This window comes from Manihot esculenta, chromosome 5 (assembly GCF_001659605.2).
Source record: "Manihot esculenta cultivar AM560-2 chromosome 5, M.esculenta_v8, whole genome shotgun sequence".
Taxonomy (NCBI): Eukaryota; Viridiplantae; Streptophyta; class Magnoliopsida; order Malpighiales; family Euphorbiaceae; genus Manihot; species Manihot esculenta.
The window spans coordinates 8,888,986-8,909,788 of NC_035165.2; the positions used below are offsets into that span (position 1 = coordinate 8,888,986).

The 20,803-nt window shown below is 33.2% G+C and overlaps 3 protein-coding genes and 1 non-coding gene across 5 annotated transcripts; 2 read left to right on the forward strand and 2 right to left on the reverse strand.

Annotated features, from left to right (window-relative positions):
- Positions 1–980: 980 nt before the first annotated feature.
- LOC110615025 (serine/threonine-protein kinase PBL34) lies at positions 981–6,437 on the forward strand. Its single transcript, XM_021756729.2, has 6 exons — positions 981–1,757; positions 3,081–3,415; positions 3,570–3,705; positions 4,203–4,339; positions 4,449–4,572; positions 5,483–6,437. The coding sequence occupies exons 1-6, from the start codon at positions 1,544–1,546 to the stop codon at positions 5,998–6,000; spliced, it is 1,464 nt and encodes a 487-aa protein (XP_021612421.1). The 5' UTR covers positions 981–1,543; the 3' UTR covers positions 6,001–6,437.
- Positions 6,438–7,642: 1,205 nt separating this feature from the next.
- LOC110615026 lies at positions 7,643–11,095 on the reverse strand. The gene is made up of 7 exons (XM_043956841.1): positions 10,677–11,095; positions 10,419–10,568; positions 10,102–10,314; positions 9,343–9,464; positions 8,948–9,111; positions 8,028–8,182; positions 7,643–7,926 (listed from the first exon to the last, which is right to left on the reverse strand). Exons 1-7 carry the CDS (start codon positions 10,896–10,898, stop codon positions 7,828–7,830), a joined length of 1,125 nt encoding a protein of 374 aa, XP_043812776.1. The 5' UTR covers positions 10,899–11,095; the 3' UTR covers positions 7,643–7,827.
- A 3,251-nt stretch (positions 11,096–14,346) lies between these two features.
- Positions 14,347–14,542, reverse strand: LOC122723771. Its single transcript, XR_006350910.1, has one exon. It is a non-coding gene; the product is annotated as a U2 spliceosomal RNA (small nuclear RNA).
- Positions 14,543–15,336: 794 nt separating this feature from the next.
- Positions 15,337–19,851, forward strand: LOC110615496 (hypersensitive-induced response protein 1). 2 transcript variants are annotated; one of them, XM_021757357.2, is made up of 6 exons: positions 15,337–15,494; positions 17,120–17,311; positions 17,551–17,671; positions 18,317–18,408; positions 18,499–18,595; positions 19,269–19,851. In XM_021757357.2, exons 2-6 carry the CDS (start codon positions 17,123–17,125, stop codon positions 19,625–19,627), a joined length of 858 nt encoding a protein of 285 aa, XP_021613049.1. In that variant the 5' UTR covers positions 15,337–15,494; positions 17,120–17,122; the 3' UTR covers positions 19,628–19,851. The 2 variants fall into 2 exon arrangements, with proteins under 2 accessions (XP_021613049.1, XP_021613048.1); XM_021757356.2 differs by having other exon boundaries at positions 15,341–15,494; positions 17,024–17,311.
- The last annotated feature ends 952 nt before the right edge of the window (positions 19,852–20,803 follow it).

The following is a 20,803-nucleotide window of genomic DNA, read 5'->3' on the forward strand; positions in this document are numbered from 1 at the left end:
AATCAAAATACTAATATTTAATATTTAGCATTTGAGAGAGTAAATTATAGAAAACTACTTATAATATTTGATTAACCATTACAACAACTATAGCCGGAACAAGGATTTAGTATCCGGGCCTATGAAATCTGTCAAAATTAAAATCACCGACAGCAAAACTGAACAAAATTCCCAGTTCCTCCTCCCTTCATTTGAATTTTTTTTTATAATATTTAATTAATATTAGGTTGAATGATAATATTTTTTTTAAAGTGAAATTAAAATTTTAATCTTTTTAATTGATCGACTCGGTATTATTGATTAAATTAATTTATTATATCATTCCAATGTTTAAAGTAAAAAAAAATCTTTTACGTGTTTATTTAATTTATTAACTTTTTTAAAAATAATAATAAAAATATTTCGATTTACCATAGCAAAACTCTCTTATAATGAATTATCAAACTATTTTTAAACATATTACTAAAGAAAATGAGTTATAAATTAAAAAAAAAATAAAAAATAAACCAATTAAGCACTTACTTATTATGTCTATAAAATTCAAAGAGTTTACTTATTCAAAAGGACTTATTTGATTTATTTTAAAATTTTTAGAGAGTTTATTTAATTTTCTTTTTAATTTAAATGATGTATTTAAATTTTAAAAACTTTTAATATCGAATTAAATTTTAAAAAATTAAATAGTTATTTTGCTCACAGTGAATTATAAGCTGAAATTTCAAGTGTTATTTAACATATTCATTTTACGTGAAACAAAGCACACACGTCACCATCCAGGTGGGTCCCTTTTTTGATAGTTCCGAACTTCTCCACGTTTTTCCACTTCTGCTATTGCCCGAACTGCCCGTCTCCGCTCTCGCAAGTCTCTCATTACGAAACCCTTGGCACGGTCAGTCGGACATCTCTTGGGCAGCCCGAAACTACCCTCTCCGTTGCCCGCTTCTCCGGGTAGCTCCATTGGCCTTTTTCCAGTCTTTGTTTCCATTTTAAAGAAAAAAAAAAAAGTAACGTAGAATCGATAATAGAGAAAAAGGAAAAAGAGAGAGCCAGAAGGATTTATTTGATTTTGTTTGGGCAGATATATTTATTTATCTTTAAACAAATTGTTTCATTGCTTTTAAACTGGTCAGCTTTGTGTCTGTGCGGGTCTATGCATTGGAGAGTTTTGTTTTGGCTTTTTTTTTTTTCTCTGAGATTTCTGTGATCTTTAGAGCAGACATTTCCTGATCTTAACTGGGGTTGGTTAGTTCGATATGTTATTAGAAATCAAATGACCAAAACTACTTTTGTTGTCTGTCTAAATAGCTCAACAGCTTGATTAGGTTCTCATTTTTTACATCCTTCATGTTTTTATTTCTTCTGCTGAAATGGATTTTTGGGTGTTCAACAGAAATTGTTAAATTTCAGTTCTTTTCTGCCTTTTCCCCTTCCCCCTCTTTTTGGATTCTGTGAAGATAGATTTGGTGGGGGGAGGGGTTGGGATTTGGGGGCTTTTGGATGAAAAGTGGGTCTGGGTTTTTAGGGTTTTTTGCGAGAGAAGACGATGGGATTAGGCAGTGAAGATGGGAAAGTGGAGACTGCTTGCAACACGTGCCAATCAAAGGGAAGGAGGAAGAAGAAAGACAGTGGTAGTGGTGGTGATGAGGTTGTGGAGCGGTCAGAGACTGGGTGTTGGGTCAAGTTCAGGTTTATAGGGAGCTGCATTTCTTCAAGATCCAAAGTTGATAGCTCAGTTAGTGGGACCAGTACTCATTGCGGTAATTCATACTCTTGAAAATTTTGTTTTATTAGATGATTTTGCTTCAATTGTTTGGTTGACCAGTGTAGATTTTGTGCTTGGTTGGTGCTTTTCTTGAGTTGGTGTGCCAATTTTAGCCGGGTGTAATTTATACTGTTTATTCTAATAATTATATTGGGAAAAGGCAGGTTTGAAGTAGATTTCTAGTTGGTATTTTTCCAATAATAAATCCAAGAGCAGCAAAATACTAGGAATTTTGGATTCTTGCACCAACAACAAGCTACGTGAAAATTCAACTCTCACAATGAGTTGAATTAGTATGGAAAGGGCTTCTTATAAAAGTTTGGAATTTCCAAAATTTTTGAAACTGAGAATCAAATTATTTACTTATCTATAATTGCTGGACTGCAGCAAGGACATAGAATTCTTATCTAAAATGTTTCTGCTTGTGGTATATGATCACGGTTGGGAAACTTATATTTCTGATTCCATAGTAGATCACAAAAGGAATATAATTTTACTTTGGTTAAGGTGCTTTTCACTTGATTGAGTTGAAAGTTATGGTAGATTTGGGCCTTATTAGTCATCCTTTATTTTCTCCCATCTGTGTCATCATAGGTTGTTATAAGTTGATTGTGTCTCTTGAGTTCTATGCTTTCTTTACAACTCAACTCAGCAAAGTAAACTCAGGCTTGATTTATAACCCAGCTCTACTAAAGTTTTATGTTTTCTTTGTAAAACTGACTAAATTACTTTTTTTCTTAGAAGCTGATTGACTCATTTAAACTTTCACAGAATACTCAATACATTGTATTCCACCTTTATTTTCCTAATAAGTCTGGCTGATTTTCTCCTTCATATCAATCCTTACATCTTTAGTTTCCTCAGATGTATAATAATTTCATATTTGTGTTATAAAGTGCATTGAGGAAATAGTGGACCACCTAATTCTGGTAAACCATTGAACTTTAAACTGGCTTCTTCAATTATAGGCCCATGTTTCTGATTTCTAAATGCCTGTGGTGAGTTTGAAGCTGTGGCATGCCACTGCTTGTGGTAGCAATGGTGATGGGATGGCAATTTGTAGTGCAAACATTTTAACTTGCTGATAGTAGTGGTAAAGAACGAATTGCATGAGGTCAGGGGCCTGAAATGCCTGATGGAATTAGAAAAGTCTTGGAAGTGCTGGTTATTGAAATATCATGGATGTTATTTTATGTGGAGGACTTATGTAGCATGACAGATATATGTCAATGTTAATGCTATGACTATGACATGTTTCCTTTATAATGTCTTGGTCATATATATTTTTTAACTGGGTAGCTTTATCTTGGATCTGCAGAAAGTAAATCAACAATTGACACAAGCAGGGACCAACCAGTTGCTCCTGCAATCTCATCTACAACCACAAGTAATACAGAAAGTAATTCATCCACCTCCAAACTTGAAGAGGAACTTAAAATTGCTTCTCGACTGCGAAAATTCACATTTAATGATCTTAAGTTGGCGACAAGAAATTTTAGACCTGAGAGTCTTCTTGGTGAAGGTGGTTTTGGCTGTGTGTTTAAGGGATGGATTGAAGAAAATGGAACTGCTCCAGTGAAACCTGGTACAGGACTTACAGTTGCCGTTAAAACCCTTAATCATGATGGGCTTCAGGGTCATAAAGAGTGGTTGGTATGGAACTTCCATAATCTGTTATACTTACTTCCTTTATAAGATATTGACTACCACAATTCTTTCCCTTCATTTTTTTTTGTGTAATGGCTTTGTGGCAGACAATATTTTGCACTAACAATTTTTCTTTTGATTCATGGCTCATCTGTGGCAGGCTGAAGTGAATTTTCTTGGTGATCTTGTTCATTCTAACTTGGTTAAACTGATTGGTTATTGCATTGAAGATGATCAGAGGCTTCTAGTCTATGAGTTTATGCCCCGAGGAAGCCTGGAGAACCACCTTTTCAGAAGTAACAACCTCCCCCATCTCTCCCCCATTTTTTATATTTTCAGCTTTTTCTTTGCCTTGTTTAATATCCTGCTGTTAAAGTTTTTTGGCTTCTTGTATGAAAATAAAGAAGGGTGCTCATGTCAGCTTGTGGATTCATATGATATTGCCTAGCATTTATTGTTCCACATAACTGGTTTATGATATTTGCAAAATACTTCCTTGTGTGGAATAGAATTGACAAAACATCTAAAATTATAATGTTTCTGCAAACTGGACAAGTAAATGCTGAACACTAGTGTTTGTGCATGCATGTCTGCGTGCATGTGCATCTATTTTCACACACTGAAGACTCTGGATTTGTGTGGTTTCATTTGGTGAGGCACTACATTAAAACATTTCTTTATGATACTCTGCCATGGTTGGAGGCTGGATGTGAATTAGCAGAATTTGCCATCACTATGAATTTGCCATTAACATAGATTTTATATTCCTATTTGATAATGGTGTTATTTGCAGGATCTCTGCCTCTTCCATGGTCTATGAGGATGAAAATTGCCCTAGGGGCTGCAAAGGGTCTTTCTTTTCTTCATGAAGAAGCTGAAAGACCAGTCATATATCGTGATTTTAAGACTTCCAATATCCTATTAGATGCGGTATATTAAGTAACTTTGGCAACTTCCTCAAAAAAAAAAAAAAAAACACTTTGGCAAAATTAATTTCTTAATTTATATGTTGTTCACTTGTAATAACTTGCTGTTCCAGGATTATAATGCCAAGCTTTCTGATTTTGGACTTGCTAAAGATGGTCCCGAGGGAGATAAAACACATGTATCAACCCGTGTGATGGGAACATATGGTTATGCAGCTCCAGAATATGTAATGACTGGTAAGCATAATTTAAATATGAATATATCTTAACTTCACTCCATTTACTATCTCCCTTCAACATCGCGCAATGAAAATTAAAATTTTCTTTTATGCTTTTATCTTTTTAGAAAAAAAAAAATCAGATGTGCCAGTTAAAATACTAAGTCATTTTGACCGCTTAAATCTTTATCATTTTTCCATTCTCTTATATTTCGTTACCCACTTTTCTGCTACAATACATCTATTGATCCATGTTGTGCATGGCCAAACTATTAATTGAAATGGCACGTTCCATGTCCAATTTGAATTGGGTGTTACCTCATATATGGTTAGGAATTCAACATATGCTTCTTCCTTGAGTGCCTTATTGGTAACTATATTTTTGCTTTTCTGAGTGAATGCAATGATGGGCGTGAGCATCTGGTTGATGCTTTTAAAATATGCAAATTACTAGGAAGGCCGAAGCATTGGGTTTTTTCCTCTGGCCATAGTTTGTACCCCTATTAGCTGGGACTGAATTTTTACATTTAGTAATTATTGGGTCAAACAACAGAACCAAATGCCATAGTCCTTAATATATCTGGTGCTGTTGTAGATATAAATTGCTTATGATCTCAACAGCGTAAGTTAACTGCATTATCTATCCCGTCGGTACCTTTTCTAGTCATGTTTGGGTGTCTAACTGGAATGATTTGAGGGGAGATTTTGTCATTTTGCTGGTAAATATGCCAGTTTAATTGACCAGATGTGAAGAATATACTTTCTCGCTGATGACCTAAGCTCAGAGATGGTTCCAATAATTTTTTTCAAAAAAGTTATTTTCTTTTCTTAATTGGACATTGTAATCTAACAACTATCAATGCACATGTAGGCTGAACTCTTTTACTTCTGCTATTGAGTCTAAACAGATTGAAACTTTCATGTCTCAGGGCATCTCACATCAAAGAGTGATGTCTATAGTTTTGGTGTAGTTTTACTTGAAATGATAACTGGCAGAAGATCCATGGATAAGAACCGACCTATTGGAGAACATAACCTTGTGGAATGGGCTCGGCCACATCTAGGAGAGAGAAGGAGATTCTACAGATTGATAGATCCTCGGCTTGAAGGCCACTTCTCCATAAAAGGCGCTCAGAAAGCAGCACAACTGGCTGCTCATTGCCTCAGCCGGGATCCAAAAGCCAGGCCCCTGATGAGTGAAGTTGTGGAGGCGCTGAAGCCTCTGCCAAATCTCAAGGACATGGCAAGCTCATCATACTATTTCCAGACAATGCAAGCTGAGCGAGCTGCATCCAGCCCAAATTCCAAAAATAGCAGCCGAACGCCAGGAGGATTATTGAGGAATGGACAGCAACAGAGGAGCCTTTCTATACCAAATGGTTCAAATGCATCTCCTTACCATCAACAATACCCTCATCAATCGCCAAAACCCAATAGAAAACCGTAGCACAGGGTCAGTAATTACGGCTTTTCTCCAACAATTTTCATCATTCATTTCTTTTTCCCGTTGTTCCTGGTATAGATGTATTTTCTTTGAAAATGTTCCTTTCTCGGACACTGGAAAAAGCAACAGCGGGATATGTGCGTTGTGTTTAGAATGATGATATCTCCTCCCAGCAGGGAAGAATGCTAGGCGGGTGAAGCTCATAGAACAAAATGTCTGTCAACATTATGTACTACGCAATGTCAGTGTCTCGAAATGTTTAAAGATTATTATCTCCTTGCTTGTATCACTTTTCTCTCCCTCCTCAACGCCCTTCATTCCCTTCATATGAACTCGTAATCCACCGGGAACAACTGTGCAATGGTAATCAGGTTATGAAGGACGCATGAACGTGTTTATATATATATTATTCTTTTTTATGACAGGTTGAAATTGATCCACCTTGGCTATCTGAATATGGTTATTGTTGAAATAGATTCCTCCATGGATAAAAGAAAAGAAAAAATTGAGTTTACTAGGTCTCTTCACTTATAATGGAAATCCCCGTGTGATGCATGCAGATCAAAATTCCTGTCCTTGCTAGTTAGCCCATCGACAATGTTCCTGATGTACTCGGGACAAGACAAGGAAAAAAAAATTAAATTAACAGAAATTAATAATTGTATGAACTGTATGATGTATTTCCCGGCACAACTATTCAAACAAATTCTGAATCTAATAAATTGCATAAGCAGGGATTTGGGGCTTTTTGGAATTCTAAGGTTAAAAAAATAAATATTTATTTTTTAAAATTTTATTTAAAAATATTTATCTTTTACGGTTTATGTGGTGATCAAACCCTTCATCTTACAGACCCTATTACTTGTTTTTAAGTTGCAAAACAAGTCTGCTGCGGAGGCTTGATTTAAAAAAATTATTTTATTATTTTAATTAATATATTATAATAATATATTTATATTATATTAACTTAATAATATTATTTATAATATAATTTTTTATAATATTAAATATTTTTAATTATTTTTTATAATATATTTTATTATTTTTAATATTTTAATATAATAAAACTATAATTAAATAGTAACAATGATAAGTTTATTATAAATAATTATTTTTATAATATTTATATTATATAAATAATTATTAAAAAAATATAAAGTAACTATAAAAAAATATTTCAAGCATTTACCATTAGCTATGTTGCAATTACTGTCTAATTTTAATGTTATAAAACTAAAATATAAAATATAATAAGATATCATTTATTATAAAAAAATATGTTATAAATATTTTATTACATTAATTTGAAATCATTTAAAAAAATATTAAATAGTATAAAGTTATAAAATAACATTATCTCACAATTATCTATACGATATCATTAAATTATTCATAATTTATTAAAAATAAATTAATAAATTAATTAATATGAATATTTAAATTATAAAAATTAAGTTATAAAAATAAATTAATAAATAATTAAAAATATTTATTGTTATAAAAAAATTAAATTAAAAATAATACTATCAAATTAATATAATACATATTATTTTAATATAATAATAATTAAAAATTAATAAAATAAAATAATTTTTTTAAAAAATTAAAGCCTACCGAGCCATTTTTTTTTTTTAAACAAAAAGAGTGCCAATCCAACACTTGAAACATCCAAGGGATTTGTCTGCTTCAATTATTATATTTTGCTACACTGGCACTCTGTACACATCAAAGTTGCAGAATTTTATTAAGTTAATCAAATTTATTTACAAAATATATTTATTATTTTCTTGGCTTTGAAGGTCGCGTCCTATAGAACCTCAAATGTGCCTCTTATGCAGCCCTCCTAGTCAATTGCTCTTTGGATGTGCTCTCAAATATCTTATCAGCATTTCCAACCTCAAACCCATCTCGCCTATGGAATTCCCGAACCTGCTCAAGTTCATAATCAAGTTGTTAAACATTATTGATGCAAATGACCAACAGCAACGGTCGCGTTTCTGATAAATCTTTACAATTAAAGGGTTAGTTACCTCTTCTTCTGGTAGATTTTTGTATTGCGGCAACACAAGGCGTTCAGCAAATTCAATATATGAACAAGGAACTGATTCGGTCACCCCATCGGAAAATTGGAAAGTACTCGAATCCGCCACAGTTGAACTTTGTAGCAGAAGTCCATCAGGACTCACTGGTAGTGAAGTAAACGAGTTTAAAATATCAGTCTCCCTAATCGAAACAACTGAAAGTAAATGATGCTTAATAGATGCTAAATATGGTCCAAATAGTAAAAATCACCAACCCATACTGGGTCCACATGCAACGAAATTCAAGACGAAGTCAACAATTTCTGTAAATATCAAGATACATCGTCGATGATCCTGATGAATGCTAAACAATTCAAGTTTAGCAATGATCTTATTCTCAAACTTGCGCTGCTGAAATTTCTAAATCTTGTTGTAAGACACAATACTTTCATATTGTCAAACAAAAAAAAGCACATGACAAGTCCATCTAGTGAATTGTGCCATCAGGCATGAGATTTTTGAGGGGTCAAAATCCATGATTAATTTAAGTCTTGAAAATCCGTTCAAAAGCTTAAAATGTTCCAGAACTTCCAGTTTCTTACTTTCTTTTTCTTTTTTCCAAAGAGCATTAAGACTTTTTTTTTCTCCTTTTAGTAATCAAATGCCACAAGGGTTTGGTAGTCTCTCACAATTACCGGTCAATTTATTAACAAACAATGATCCGTCTGGAGAAACTTAAGTATCACCTAAAATTTCTGCTTGCCTAATGCCCCTTGTGCCAATTCACCAAACATGAAACAAGCATGCAAGTTAATGCTTAAATCTCCTTTTGTAAGTTAGACCATTACAACCTCACATAGCTTGTTACTTGGAAAGCAAAATTATTATTAAAAAAGAAGAGGCACACAGTAAACAAGCCAGTAACAAACCTTTCAGAATGCCCCCTTCGGAATTTAATTTGAACTCACTGCCCTCAATAAATTGATTGAGGCGTTTGATACTTCTCAACTGAGATTTCAGCCGATGAGTGGAAATGGTAACATGGTTTAATGCATAACCATTGACAAGTGTCCAGGCAGCATATTCACTCTCCCTGTGTATTTCAAGAAAACAACATGAGAGTATGACAGTTTCTAAAGGAAACTTTAAATCTTTAAATACAGTTTAGTTATTCTTACAGAAAAAACAACATACAGTGCAAACAAGTCGCCTAAAAATAATGTTCAATTCATAATTGTGTCCCATCCGCTTGTGAATTTTTTTAAATTTAATATACAAAAGAGGTATTTATCAATCAATTAGATCCACAAAAAAGACTAATTACCTTGCTAATTGCTGAAATTCAGAATACAAGGGCTTCTTCCATGTCAGAGAGCCTAAAGCACTTGCAAGAGCGGCATGTTTATATCCGCTTGCAGATATCTCCACATATTTTTTAATGATTTCCTGGATGCAGCAGTTTCAAATGTAATGTAAGGGAGAAGCAAATTGATGATTGTCAGGGAGAACGAATGATGAAGTTAATAAAAAATCTTGCTTGCTTTTATGATAACTATTAAACTAAAAGTGCATGTTTAGACTGCTCGAAGTGTAAATATGAGGAGGAGGATATATGGAGGGTAGATCAGGTGCTTTACTTTTCACAACGACATATCTGCTTATGCTAATAGAATTTGACTGCAATCTTGAAACTGAGCAAAATTTCAATCAATTCAGACATTTACTATTTCAATAAAACAAATTTCTTTGTATTGTAATGAGGATTTGATATATGAGCCTACGGAGCAATCACAGAAATCAGTAGTAAATGCACTTCGTATCCCAGAATAAGCAACGCTGAATATCAGAAAGCATGACAACAGTGATCACAGATGAAATGGAAACCAAAGTTCTATTTCACAGCTCAAAGGTCAGTCGGCAATCAGCATTACACTCAATCAAGACGGCTACAGAAGAGTTCGAGTTCCATGAAACCATGGAATGGCAAATGAAATAACAAAGAAATTATTAACATAATTCGATATATTTTCAAAGACAGTAAGCTTTAAGAAAAGAAGGCAAACACAAATAAACCGAAACTGACTTGCGCTTGTGGGCTCATCTGATCCACAAGAAGCTCCGATATGAAAATTCTAGGCAGAGGCCCTTTAATGCCACTGCCAGCATCGGAAAGATTACTGGGAGGCGAAAACCACAGTGCTCTCAATTTTTTAACAGGAAATCTCAGTTCCTCCTTCTGTGTATAACCGTAATCCAGGAAAATACTTGCCATGGAATCAATTCCGTGACCATTCACCTATAAAATTCCAATCAGAAAAAAGTACTTAGAAATCAATACCACATACCAAAAAATTAAAAAAGAAGAAGTGATAAATCAACTCGAAATTATTCAAATTATACCCCAAATGTCCTGAAAGCAAAATGATCATAGCAAATGCGTTCGCCGTCGGCTGACTGAACCAGCCCCAAAACAGCTTTCGCCGTGGGATTCCTGTTCAAATAAACCGTTTCCATGCCTTCCAATACACTCCTGAAAAACGATTCATCTCCCTGCGATTCAGGAGAAGAAAAAGGAACAAAACAAGTAAAATACATGATACTGGCTCTGCCTCTGGTTTGTTTTTTTAAAACAAAAAGCAAAAAAACTATTAGAATAACCTGAAAAGAGGATCCCGTGAATCCATTTTCAGATTTAGATGCAGAGACAGAGCAGAGATATCGTCGTTTTCCTGTGGAAAGCGAAACGTTCGTCAAGGGAGTGAAATCCCGTGATTTGGTTTGTAGTGAAGGAGAGGAAGAGGTAGAGGAAAGGAAGCGAAAGGAAGGAGAAGTTAGAGATGACAAATTGATTTTGATCGTGGAGGCGCCGGCGGTAAACATGATCGTCGAGGGTTTGATCGTAGATTATTATCCAAGTTATCACCGGCAGTGCACGCTCTGACACTGGCGGCCGCTTGTTCGCTCGCTCTTTTCAACGCTGAAATGTTCGTCAACTGTAGGAAACTTCAATTATACTTTTCTTTCTAAAAGCAGAAACTCCCATGTGTCGCGACGGTCATTTACAATCTAGGGATGCAATTTTTCGCATGACCGGATCGAAAAATATAAATAATATTTAAAAAAAAAGTTTTAATTTATATATAAATCTATAAAAGTATTATATTTTAAAAATGTATTAATAAAAACATATTTAATTAAAATATCGAACAATAATTTAAATTAGATTCAGAATATATAAAGTAGGATAACTTTCATTTGTTGCCATTTTCAATATTTATAAAAATATGTGTATTTTTTTTCTCAATTTTTTCCAACAAATTAAACAAAAGATGAAATTTAGCTTTTACTTCATTAAAAGGGAATGTAAATGCTATTAATCAATTGCTTCTTTTAACAATTGCCTCCTTATTCCATTTGAAGCGTGTCTAGAGCTCGCTTCATAATCAGTAAGATAATGTTCGTCTTCCTTATGGGTAAGGTCCAAAGCAAAATCAGTGGACAAGCTTAGAAGTCGGCAGCACGTGCAAGAAGTTTCATATTATTTTCAGAACATTTTTAAATACACGATGTATCTATTTTTTGCCAATAAAATAATAATATACTAATAAAATTTATTAAATCTCATATTTAAAATTAAATTAATAAGTTCTATCAAATGATATATAGACACGTTTAAGAATTTCTTTCTTAAGAAATCTCATACGTGCCACAGATATAAAATATACCGTTATAATTAGTAAAGTAAAATAGATCAATATTAAAAATATATAATTGAATATTAATTATGATACTCATTTAAATTTAAAATTAAGGTTTAAATTTAAAAAAATTAGGATATAAAATGAATAATTTTGCCTATAATTATAATAAAATTTACACTTTTATATTATAGTAGATAAATTTTTATAAAGACTGACTATAATTATAAAAAATTTAAAAATTAAATTTTATCATCTAAAATTAAGACTTTTAATTATAATCTTAATTAAATATTAAGTTCTGACATTTATCTCTAATATGCCTAAAAATAATTGTGAAAATCAATAAGTGAATAAGTTTTAAAAATTATGATTAGAAGAAAAGGTAAATTATGATTAAAAGAAGAACGTCTTAATTTAATTATTATTTAAATAAAAATTATCAGTCTAAATTTATCGATGTATTAATTTTGCTCAAAAATTAATAAATTAGTTTTTTTTTTTAGCTAAAATTAACTTCAAATGGATCAATTTGAATATTAAGCCAAATCAAGAAAAGAAAAGGACAGAATGGTAAATGCAGGAACACTGTTGTTGATCAATGGAAAGAATTTGTTCATTTCTGTTAGAACTTAGAAGTGTTGGGAATTAAAATTGAAATATTTTTCATGATTTTAATTCTTAATTAATTCAGAACTTAGTAGCTTGTAATTATTAGAGAACATAAGGCCATGTAAACGTGGCCATGTACCTGTTTCGATTTGAAATAGGTGGTTTAATGTATTTTTTAAATTGAATCGAAATTGGTTTGATTTAAAAACTATTTGAAAGGTTTTGATTATCATGATTTTAATCTGATTTAAATGTGATTTTATTATGATTTTTCATAATTTCGGTACAGTGAAATTTAAATTATAAACAAATTCAATTAAAAATTTTAAAAATAAAAAATTAAAATAAAATATAAAGAAATTAATATAAATCTTAAATATTATTGAATTCATATTTTATTAAATAAATAAATTATATGAAATATATCGATTTATATTATATAAAAAATAATATAATATTATATTGAATATAAGATAATAAAATATTTAAATATAAATAATATTTTTATAAGTTAAAAATAAATTTAAATTCAATAATTTAATTTAGTTATACATTAATTTTAGTTAGCAAATTTTATAAAATAATTTATTTTAAAAATAAATAAGTAAATTGAAATTAAACTATATTATCGATTCAAGCCATCCAATATTAGGGGTGTGCATCGGTCGGTTCGGTTCGGTACCGAATTGAACCGGCAAAAACCGATTTAACCGAATTCTTTTAAATTGTAAACCGAACCGAACCAAATAAGATATAAAACCGAATCGAACCGAACCGAATTGGTTCGGTTCGGTTCAGTTCGAAATCGGTTTTTGATCTTTTCAGTTAGCTTAATTTCGAAGCAAATTCTTTTGTTCACAAATTTGAAACTAACAGATCATCTGCTTCATATACAAGCTTCAAATTTCAGAGCAAAAGCCGAGATGAGATTCAATCAGCTTTAACTGAACATCAAAAGCCAACAATTTTACTCAGGAAATATAAAGTTCAAAATTTCCCCCAAATGTAGAGGAAATTTAGGAGGCGAAGAAATTGATTTAAACATACATCAAAAGGAGAATGGTGAACAATGAGAATCCACACCAGCAACAAATTTTCTTTAAAACCATTAGAAAAACAAAAGAATGGAATCAATTGAATTTACCTTGTAAGGATCAATAGTTTTCGCCTCTCCAAATAACAGAACCAAAGATAAAACGACAGTCAATGACAATGTAAAGGGCTTGTTCATCTTAAAATCTGCAGTGCGAAAGTGAATATCCCACTGGGTGGGTGGATGGCCGTGGCTGCGGGACTGAAGACGCGAAGGATGGAGAGAAAGACTCTGGCTGGCTTTCGCGAGTGGGTGAGTCCGTGGGTGGGTGGCTGCGGGACTGGCGACTGGGTGGGTGGGTGGCCGTGGCTGCGGGACTAAAGGACGAGAACGGAGAAGGGACGAGAAAGGTGAGGAGACTCTCGCTGCCGTCAGCGTGCTTCAACTGAGATTGAGGTTTGAGAGAGAGGGAGGTAGGTAGGTGGCTGCCTGTATGCGGGAGCGGGATGGGAACTTGGGAAAGTGACGAAGTTAAGTGATATAACCCTATCATAAAACGCAACGTTTAAGGCTGATTCGGTCGGTTCGGTTCGACCGAATTATTTTGTCTCTAAAACCGAACCGAACCGATCAACCCGAAATTTTCAAAAATTAAAACCGAACCGAACCGATTTTATTTTAAAACCGAACCAAATTATTAAATCAAATCGGTTCGGTCGGTTATTTCGGTTCTGACCGAACAGTGCTCACCCCTATCCAATATATATAAAAAAAAATCGTAATCGTCCCTCTTATCTAAATAAAATTCAGTCAGATTCATGAACCAAAACAGATTGTGCCGTGTAAGGCCATAAGCATTAAATTGTTAAATTATATAAAAATAATAAGCCAAAATACCTGGTTAGCTTATTGTCAGTCTGCTCACTTGCGGACATAGTATTTTATCTCATTTATTATTTATTGCCCAAAATATTAACTAAGCTTTTGTGGGTGCTCCAGGCCCTAGCTGTAGTGCAACGCACGGGCGACGCTCGAGGATTCCAGTAGCAAGCTACTGTAGCGAATCCTCCCCATTAAAAAATTAATTTAATATCATGTGGGCCAATGACCCACGTATCAGATATTAAACTGATAAGAACAGATACTACACTTGATCTTAGCCAAAAGGCCGAGAAAGGTATGCTTTGCCGCATTACTTTGGGTTGGTTTTAAAGTCAGAGCTTCACGTGGTCCCTTCTTCTTCAATCGATGTGGGAATTTGCTGTGTACTGCATTCTCCTCCTCTGTCGATGAGTCACTGATTCTTGCGTATCGCTCACATTGATATATGAAATAGGGATAAGAAGATGAAGAGAGAGTACACGAGGAAGAGAAAATTTTCTTTTAAGGAAATTTCTTTCCTTTTTGTATTTGTCTTTCTTTTGGTAAAGCCAAGCTGAGAACGACAGCCACAGCCCATACTATTAAATAAAAAAATAAAAAGACAAATAAATACTATTATTTAGAAAATTTTTATATGTATTTAAATATCTAAGTTAATTTATATATTTAATCAATTAAAGTATTAAAATATTATAATTATATGTAGATTCTATTAGATTTGGAATAAATTTACTATAATTTTTATAATGTATTATTTTTTAATTTGATGGATATATAATTTTCGGTTAAGAGTGTTTTTCATAATTGTTTAGTTGCATACAAAATAAAAATTATTTTGTAAAAAAAATCACTTAACATAATTTTGTAATTATCATGAGAATTTTGTAAAACGATATTTGTTTGTGTAAATTGATTAATTATGAAAAAATTATTAATTTTAAAATATTATCAATATGGATTAATTAATATATTTTTTATATAATTAAAAATTAATTAATTAATTTTTTAAAATTAATAAAATTGAATAATTAAAATTAATCAAAGATATTGTAATAATATTACTCAAAATAAAAACATTAAAGGGTTTTCCATTTTCTAAAATTTATTTGCTGTTTCTGACGCGCTCTTTCGCGGAAATTACACTTCTGTTGCATCGAATTTTCCTCGTTTCTGACAGTTTGATTTCTCTCTCTCTCTCTCTCTTATTTTCTTTGTTATCGCCCTGTGCTTTCTCACCTCAAAGCGCGATAGGTGAGAGAAGAATTTTGCTAATTTTGATGTAACAGTGTAGTTTCAGTATGCTCCAGCTAGAAGAGAAATTAGGGTTTCACTTTATGGTTTGCAGTTTTTATTTGTGATGTTAAGGTTATTGGTGGGAAATCTGGTATAATACACAATGAATGTAGACCTCCTTCAGCACAGAGCAACTTGTTCACGGAATCTTTATTGTCCTTGCTTGTTTGTCTTTTTATTAGAAATTATGATTATATATTCATTTTGATTTTTGATTTTTTATTTAATTTGCAATTATACGTATATTTAATGATCCCTAGTTCATTTCTCAATTATATTACTGAATAAAATTTCTATTATATGTTTGAATTTTATTTAGAAAATGACTCAGATATTTCCAAGGATATATATTGTGAATAATCAGCGTTGAAATTTTTAAATTTTGTGTGTATAACCTCATCTCGTAGTCTTGTATACATACAGTGTATATACATGGATTGATGGAAATACCAAAACCGTGTTGTTTCCACATTACATTTATATATAAAGACCTTGTTGTTCTTTGTCAATGTTGCCAGTTGTTACCTTGCTGAATTTGTGTTTTAGATAGAAGGTGGAAATTTCTTTTTAGCTTTTATCTGGGAGGATAACCTTATAACCTTTCAAAATGTTATGCTGATGTTTATCAAAAATATATTTATTAGTATAAGGATGTATAGAGCTGCTATTTGGGCATCTTGGGATGGTTCTACTGATGCTCTTGTAATTTTTAGATAATAAAAATTGCAGTTAGCAGTTTTAGGTTGTGCTGCTTTGTGTAAGCTGTTTAGCTGGCAGTTAGTATGAAATAGCAATTATGAGGTATTAATCAGCTAAGCTTCTATGTTTTTTTTTTTAAATTATTGATAATGTATCTACATATAAAGTTAGCTTCAAACAAGATATCTCACCTTAAATCTCTTGTTGATATCATATTTAAGTATTTATCTGCAGTATGTTCTTATTACAATTGGAAGGGAGCTTTATCTGATTTTCTTTTATTATATGTTCATTGATTTCGTTCTTATTTTTGGTTTTCAAATACGGCCTTATTAGCATTTATTAATTCTTAAAGAGTCAAGTAGGCTTAGTTTTTTCCAAAATAAAAAAAAAAAGGAAAAGTAGGCTTAGTTCTGGTTAGGGTAAGAATTGATTGGTGAATAAATCTGTTTATGTTCCTGAGTTTATAGTATGTTTTGGTTCTTAGGATGACCAGGTTGTCCATAAAATGGGATTTTTGAAAATGGTCTACAAACAAGATTGATCCATGTTTTCACAGATCAATGTATCAGTGATTATCTTTTCTGAAGTAATTTAATCGACATATTTCTGTGTACTCTCTGCTATGATGTCAATTTCTCTTTAAATTTTTTGGTTCCTCTGAAAGATACAGGACGATTTTTGGCATACTTGTGCATCTGCAGTTCTGCACTCTGAATAAATATGATTAGAGTTGTATCCATTTCTTAGGGTTTTTGTATCATATTTCTTTGTTGATAATGTACTAGAATGGTCCTGCCATAAAGGATAGTATGCCTCTGTGACAATATTCCAACTTCCAAGCATTCTCAGCAGATCTTACTGATGTTACTCGGTTTGATTAGAAAATGGGACAAGTTTTTGGTTGCATTCAAGTGGACCAGTCAACTGTGGCTATCAAGGAAACCTTTGGCAAGTTTGATGATGTGCTTGAGCCTGGTTGTCATTGTTTGCCTTGGTGTTTGGGGAGCCAGTTAGCAGGGCATCTCTCTTTACGTGTGCGGCAGCTGGACGTTCAATGTGAAACCAAAACCAAGGTCTGTTGCGTGCATGCATGATCATCACTAGGAAAATTAGTAGGAGCAGTGTTTTATGGGATTCATTATAACGATATAGGGTACTGAAAGGTGGGAATCAATTACTATAATTTGGATCATACAAAAGATGTCCTGAGTGCAAATTTCTTATTTTTTTCAGCCCGTTTTATGTTGCTAACATTTTATGGAAATTGAAAGTACAACTATTAGCAGGCTGTGATCTATGGTTTTATCCTCAGGATAATGTGTTTGTTACTGTGGTTGCTTCTGTTCAATACCGGGCACTGGCAGAGAAGGCTTCAGATGCTTTCTACAAGCTCAGCAATACCAGAGAACAGATCCAAGCCTATGTCTTTGATGGTACATATTTAGATAGCTTGGCCTGAGATTTTAAATTTTCAAAATTTGTATTTGTTGCTCCTGCTCCTCTCCCCTCCACCCCCCCCCCCCCCCCCCCCAAACTTCTCCTAACCTTTTCCTTCTATTGAACTCTTGTAGTCCCATTCTAGCTTTGCCACGTGAATTATAACCATAGACTGATTGTTGAGGTCTTGCATATGATGGGATATATTCTCCCATCAGGGTAGATTATTTGACATACTCTTTTGAGATGCTGTGTTATGCAGTTGAAATGTTGTACCTTTATCCAAAATAAGGAAATTGATGATCAGATTCTCTCAGGTGTTCACTAATCACAATATGCTCCATTATGATTAGAAATTAGATTGGTCATAAGCATATGGGGATATTGGGCCTGGTTTCCATAAACATAGTGGAGAAAGATGCTAACAATGCGGAAGATGCTGCAGTTCCTTTTTATTTTTTAGTAAGGAGGTTTCTTTCTAACACTGTCCGACTTTGGTGAACACATTATTTCATTAATTTTCTTCTCTTAGTAATTTGCGATTTGTCTGAACACTGGGGGTAGGTGGATACTGTTGGGCAGGAAAGTTTTGCTTGATTTTGATTTATTATGGCAATTCACATAACATCTTGTTTCTTTAGTTATTAGGGCAAGTGTTCCAAAGTTGGACTTGGATTCAGCCTTTGAACAGAAAAATGAGATAGCAAAAGCTGTGGAAGATGAACTTGAGAAGGCACTTTCCAGAATGCTTTTACTTGGTTTAGCATTAGTCAAATAATTTGGTTTTCCTAATATCTTTTTCTTTTTAATTGTGGATATGTAGGCCATGTCGCATTATGGATATGAGATAGTTCAGACTCTTATTGTGGATATTGAGCCAGATGAGCACGTGAAAAGGGCAATGAATGAAATCAATGCAGGTATAACATAGCACCCTGTTCTGCTCTTTTACAAGATTTCTTGAGGCTGAAACCCAATTATTATTCAATGATTGGATTTCAAGACAATTATTCAGTTTCCTTGCCTAGACCAAGTTGTGACTGAGTTTCTGAGTGACGGTTAAAGATTCAGATAATCAATATCTGTTTGTGCTCTGTTGTACAAGTCACTAGAGGAGAGTTTTTCTGCTCGTCTTTCTTTGTATCATGTCCAAAAACGTTAACTAACTGGGTGGATACATTATATCTATATAACTATTTCAAATCACTCAGATATGTTCAAAAAGAATATTGTGACATTTCTTTTCTTAAGGAATTCTCAAAGTAATCAAGTGGAGCAATGTACTAACAAGTGATTTCTCAAGCTGTACTCTTTAATCTTTTATAAGGGGACCCCAGTAAACCACACCATGGAAAAGGTTCCTATGTCATTCACTGGGGCAATTGTGGAAAATATGACTTGACTGGCTATTGTGATCTGACTAGTGTGTTTACTCTAAAAGTTGTAAGAAGCCCTTGTCATCAATTTGTATTTTTTTTTTCTTGTGAGGAAGACATTTTATTTTTCCTTGAGAAGCACTCTCGACTCTAGATTGAGTTTTATCAATCCCACTTTGTATACATTGTTCGATATGATTTTCTTCCATTGTAACAGCTGCTAGAATGAGGGTGGCTGCCAATGAAAAAGCTGAAGCGGAGAAAATATTGCAGATTAAGCGAGCTGAGGGAGATGCAGAATCAAAATATCTGGCTGGTCTTGGTATAGCTAGGCAACGCCAGGCCATTGTGGATGGGCTGAGGGACAGTGTTCTAGCTTTCTCCGTGAATGTTCCAGGAACAACTTCAAAGGATGTCATGGACATGGTTCTAGTGACCCAATACTTCGACACCATGAAGGAGATTGGTGCATCCTCAAAGTCCAACTCTGTTTTCATCCCTCATGGACCTGGTGCTGTGAGAGACATTGCCTCACAGATCAGAGAAGGTCTTCTTCAGGCCAACTCGACTTACTAGCATTTCAAGTCCATATTGTGTTTGAAAAGGTGTGCTGGTATTGTTGAAAGCTCTTTGATCTTGCTTTCTCTACTTGTATATGCTACAGAATTCTCAGTGCATGTTCTTAACAGCCAGGTAATCCCTGGAGAACAATGTCAGTCTACAAGTATGTAATCACAGTACATTTCTTTCTGTCATATGCAGTATTAGTAGTGAAATGAATTGCCATGTTGTTCATAGAATTTGTACTTGACTACGGCTCTAAGATGAATGATCCATGATGTTGAAGATACGAAGTACATAATTGGAGTTTTGTAAGTTTATGATCATTCCAAGCACTTCCGATGGTGTATGTGAAAATAGAGTTCATGATATTTCTGCATTGGTGGAATTGCTTGAGCTGTATGCCTAGTTGAGATTCTCAACTGGCTTCTGGCATTGTTAAAAAGAAGTTCAAATTAAGTGTGTTGTTGAGTACACGGTGGGCGTTAGGCAGTTCTTGCTTAAATCTGGTTCATGGTACATTCATATATAAACAAGTGGGTCTCATTGAATTTTTATGTGAGATTATTATATTATTGAGTCCTGTGTCTATATGGATTTAAAAAAGGCATTATGATATTAAGATTTTCAAGGTTTGGCCAAAGTTTAGCACATCCCATTACTCGTACTTGGTTTTGTATCAGTATTATCACTAGGCATGACTTCGAGAGTCATGATAATATTACGGAGGAATATAATTTTACTTCTCACTTTGGGCAATAGCAATAAATTTTTGTTAACTTTCAAAAATTTATTAACTTTCAAAAACCTCTTTCATGTAGTTTAGCAAGGAAAATTTAGAACTACCAGTATAGGACTCATTACATGTAAGATCTATTGCTCATGCAATTTGGAATTCTCATTTTGATAATGACTTGGTCAATCAGTCATGGAAGCTTTTATTTGATGGATGCTTTTGGGCCAGTAAATATCATTGGTGGCATATAATCGGTTCACGTATTAGTAAAGATCTTATATTAGAGCATTTTTTTCTATTATTTCTTTCTGATTTAGCCTTACTAAGGGGTGGGATACAGCTACAATCAACATGGAAACAGCATTCTGTGGTTCAAAAATATTGAATTTTATCTCATTCATATTTTATCAAAACTTCATAATAAATAGGACATTTAAGGACATTTCATCTATGTT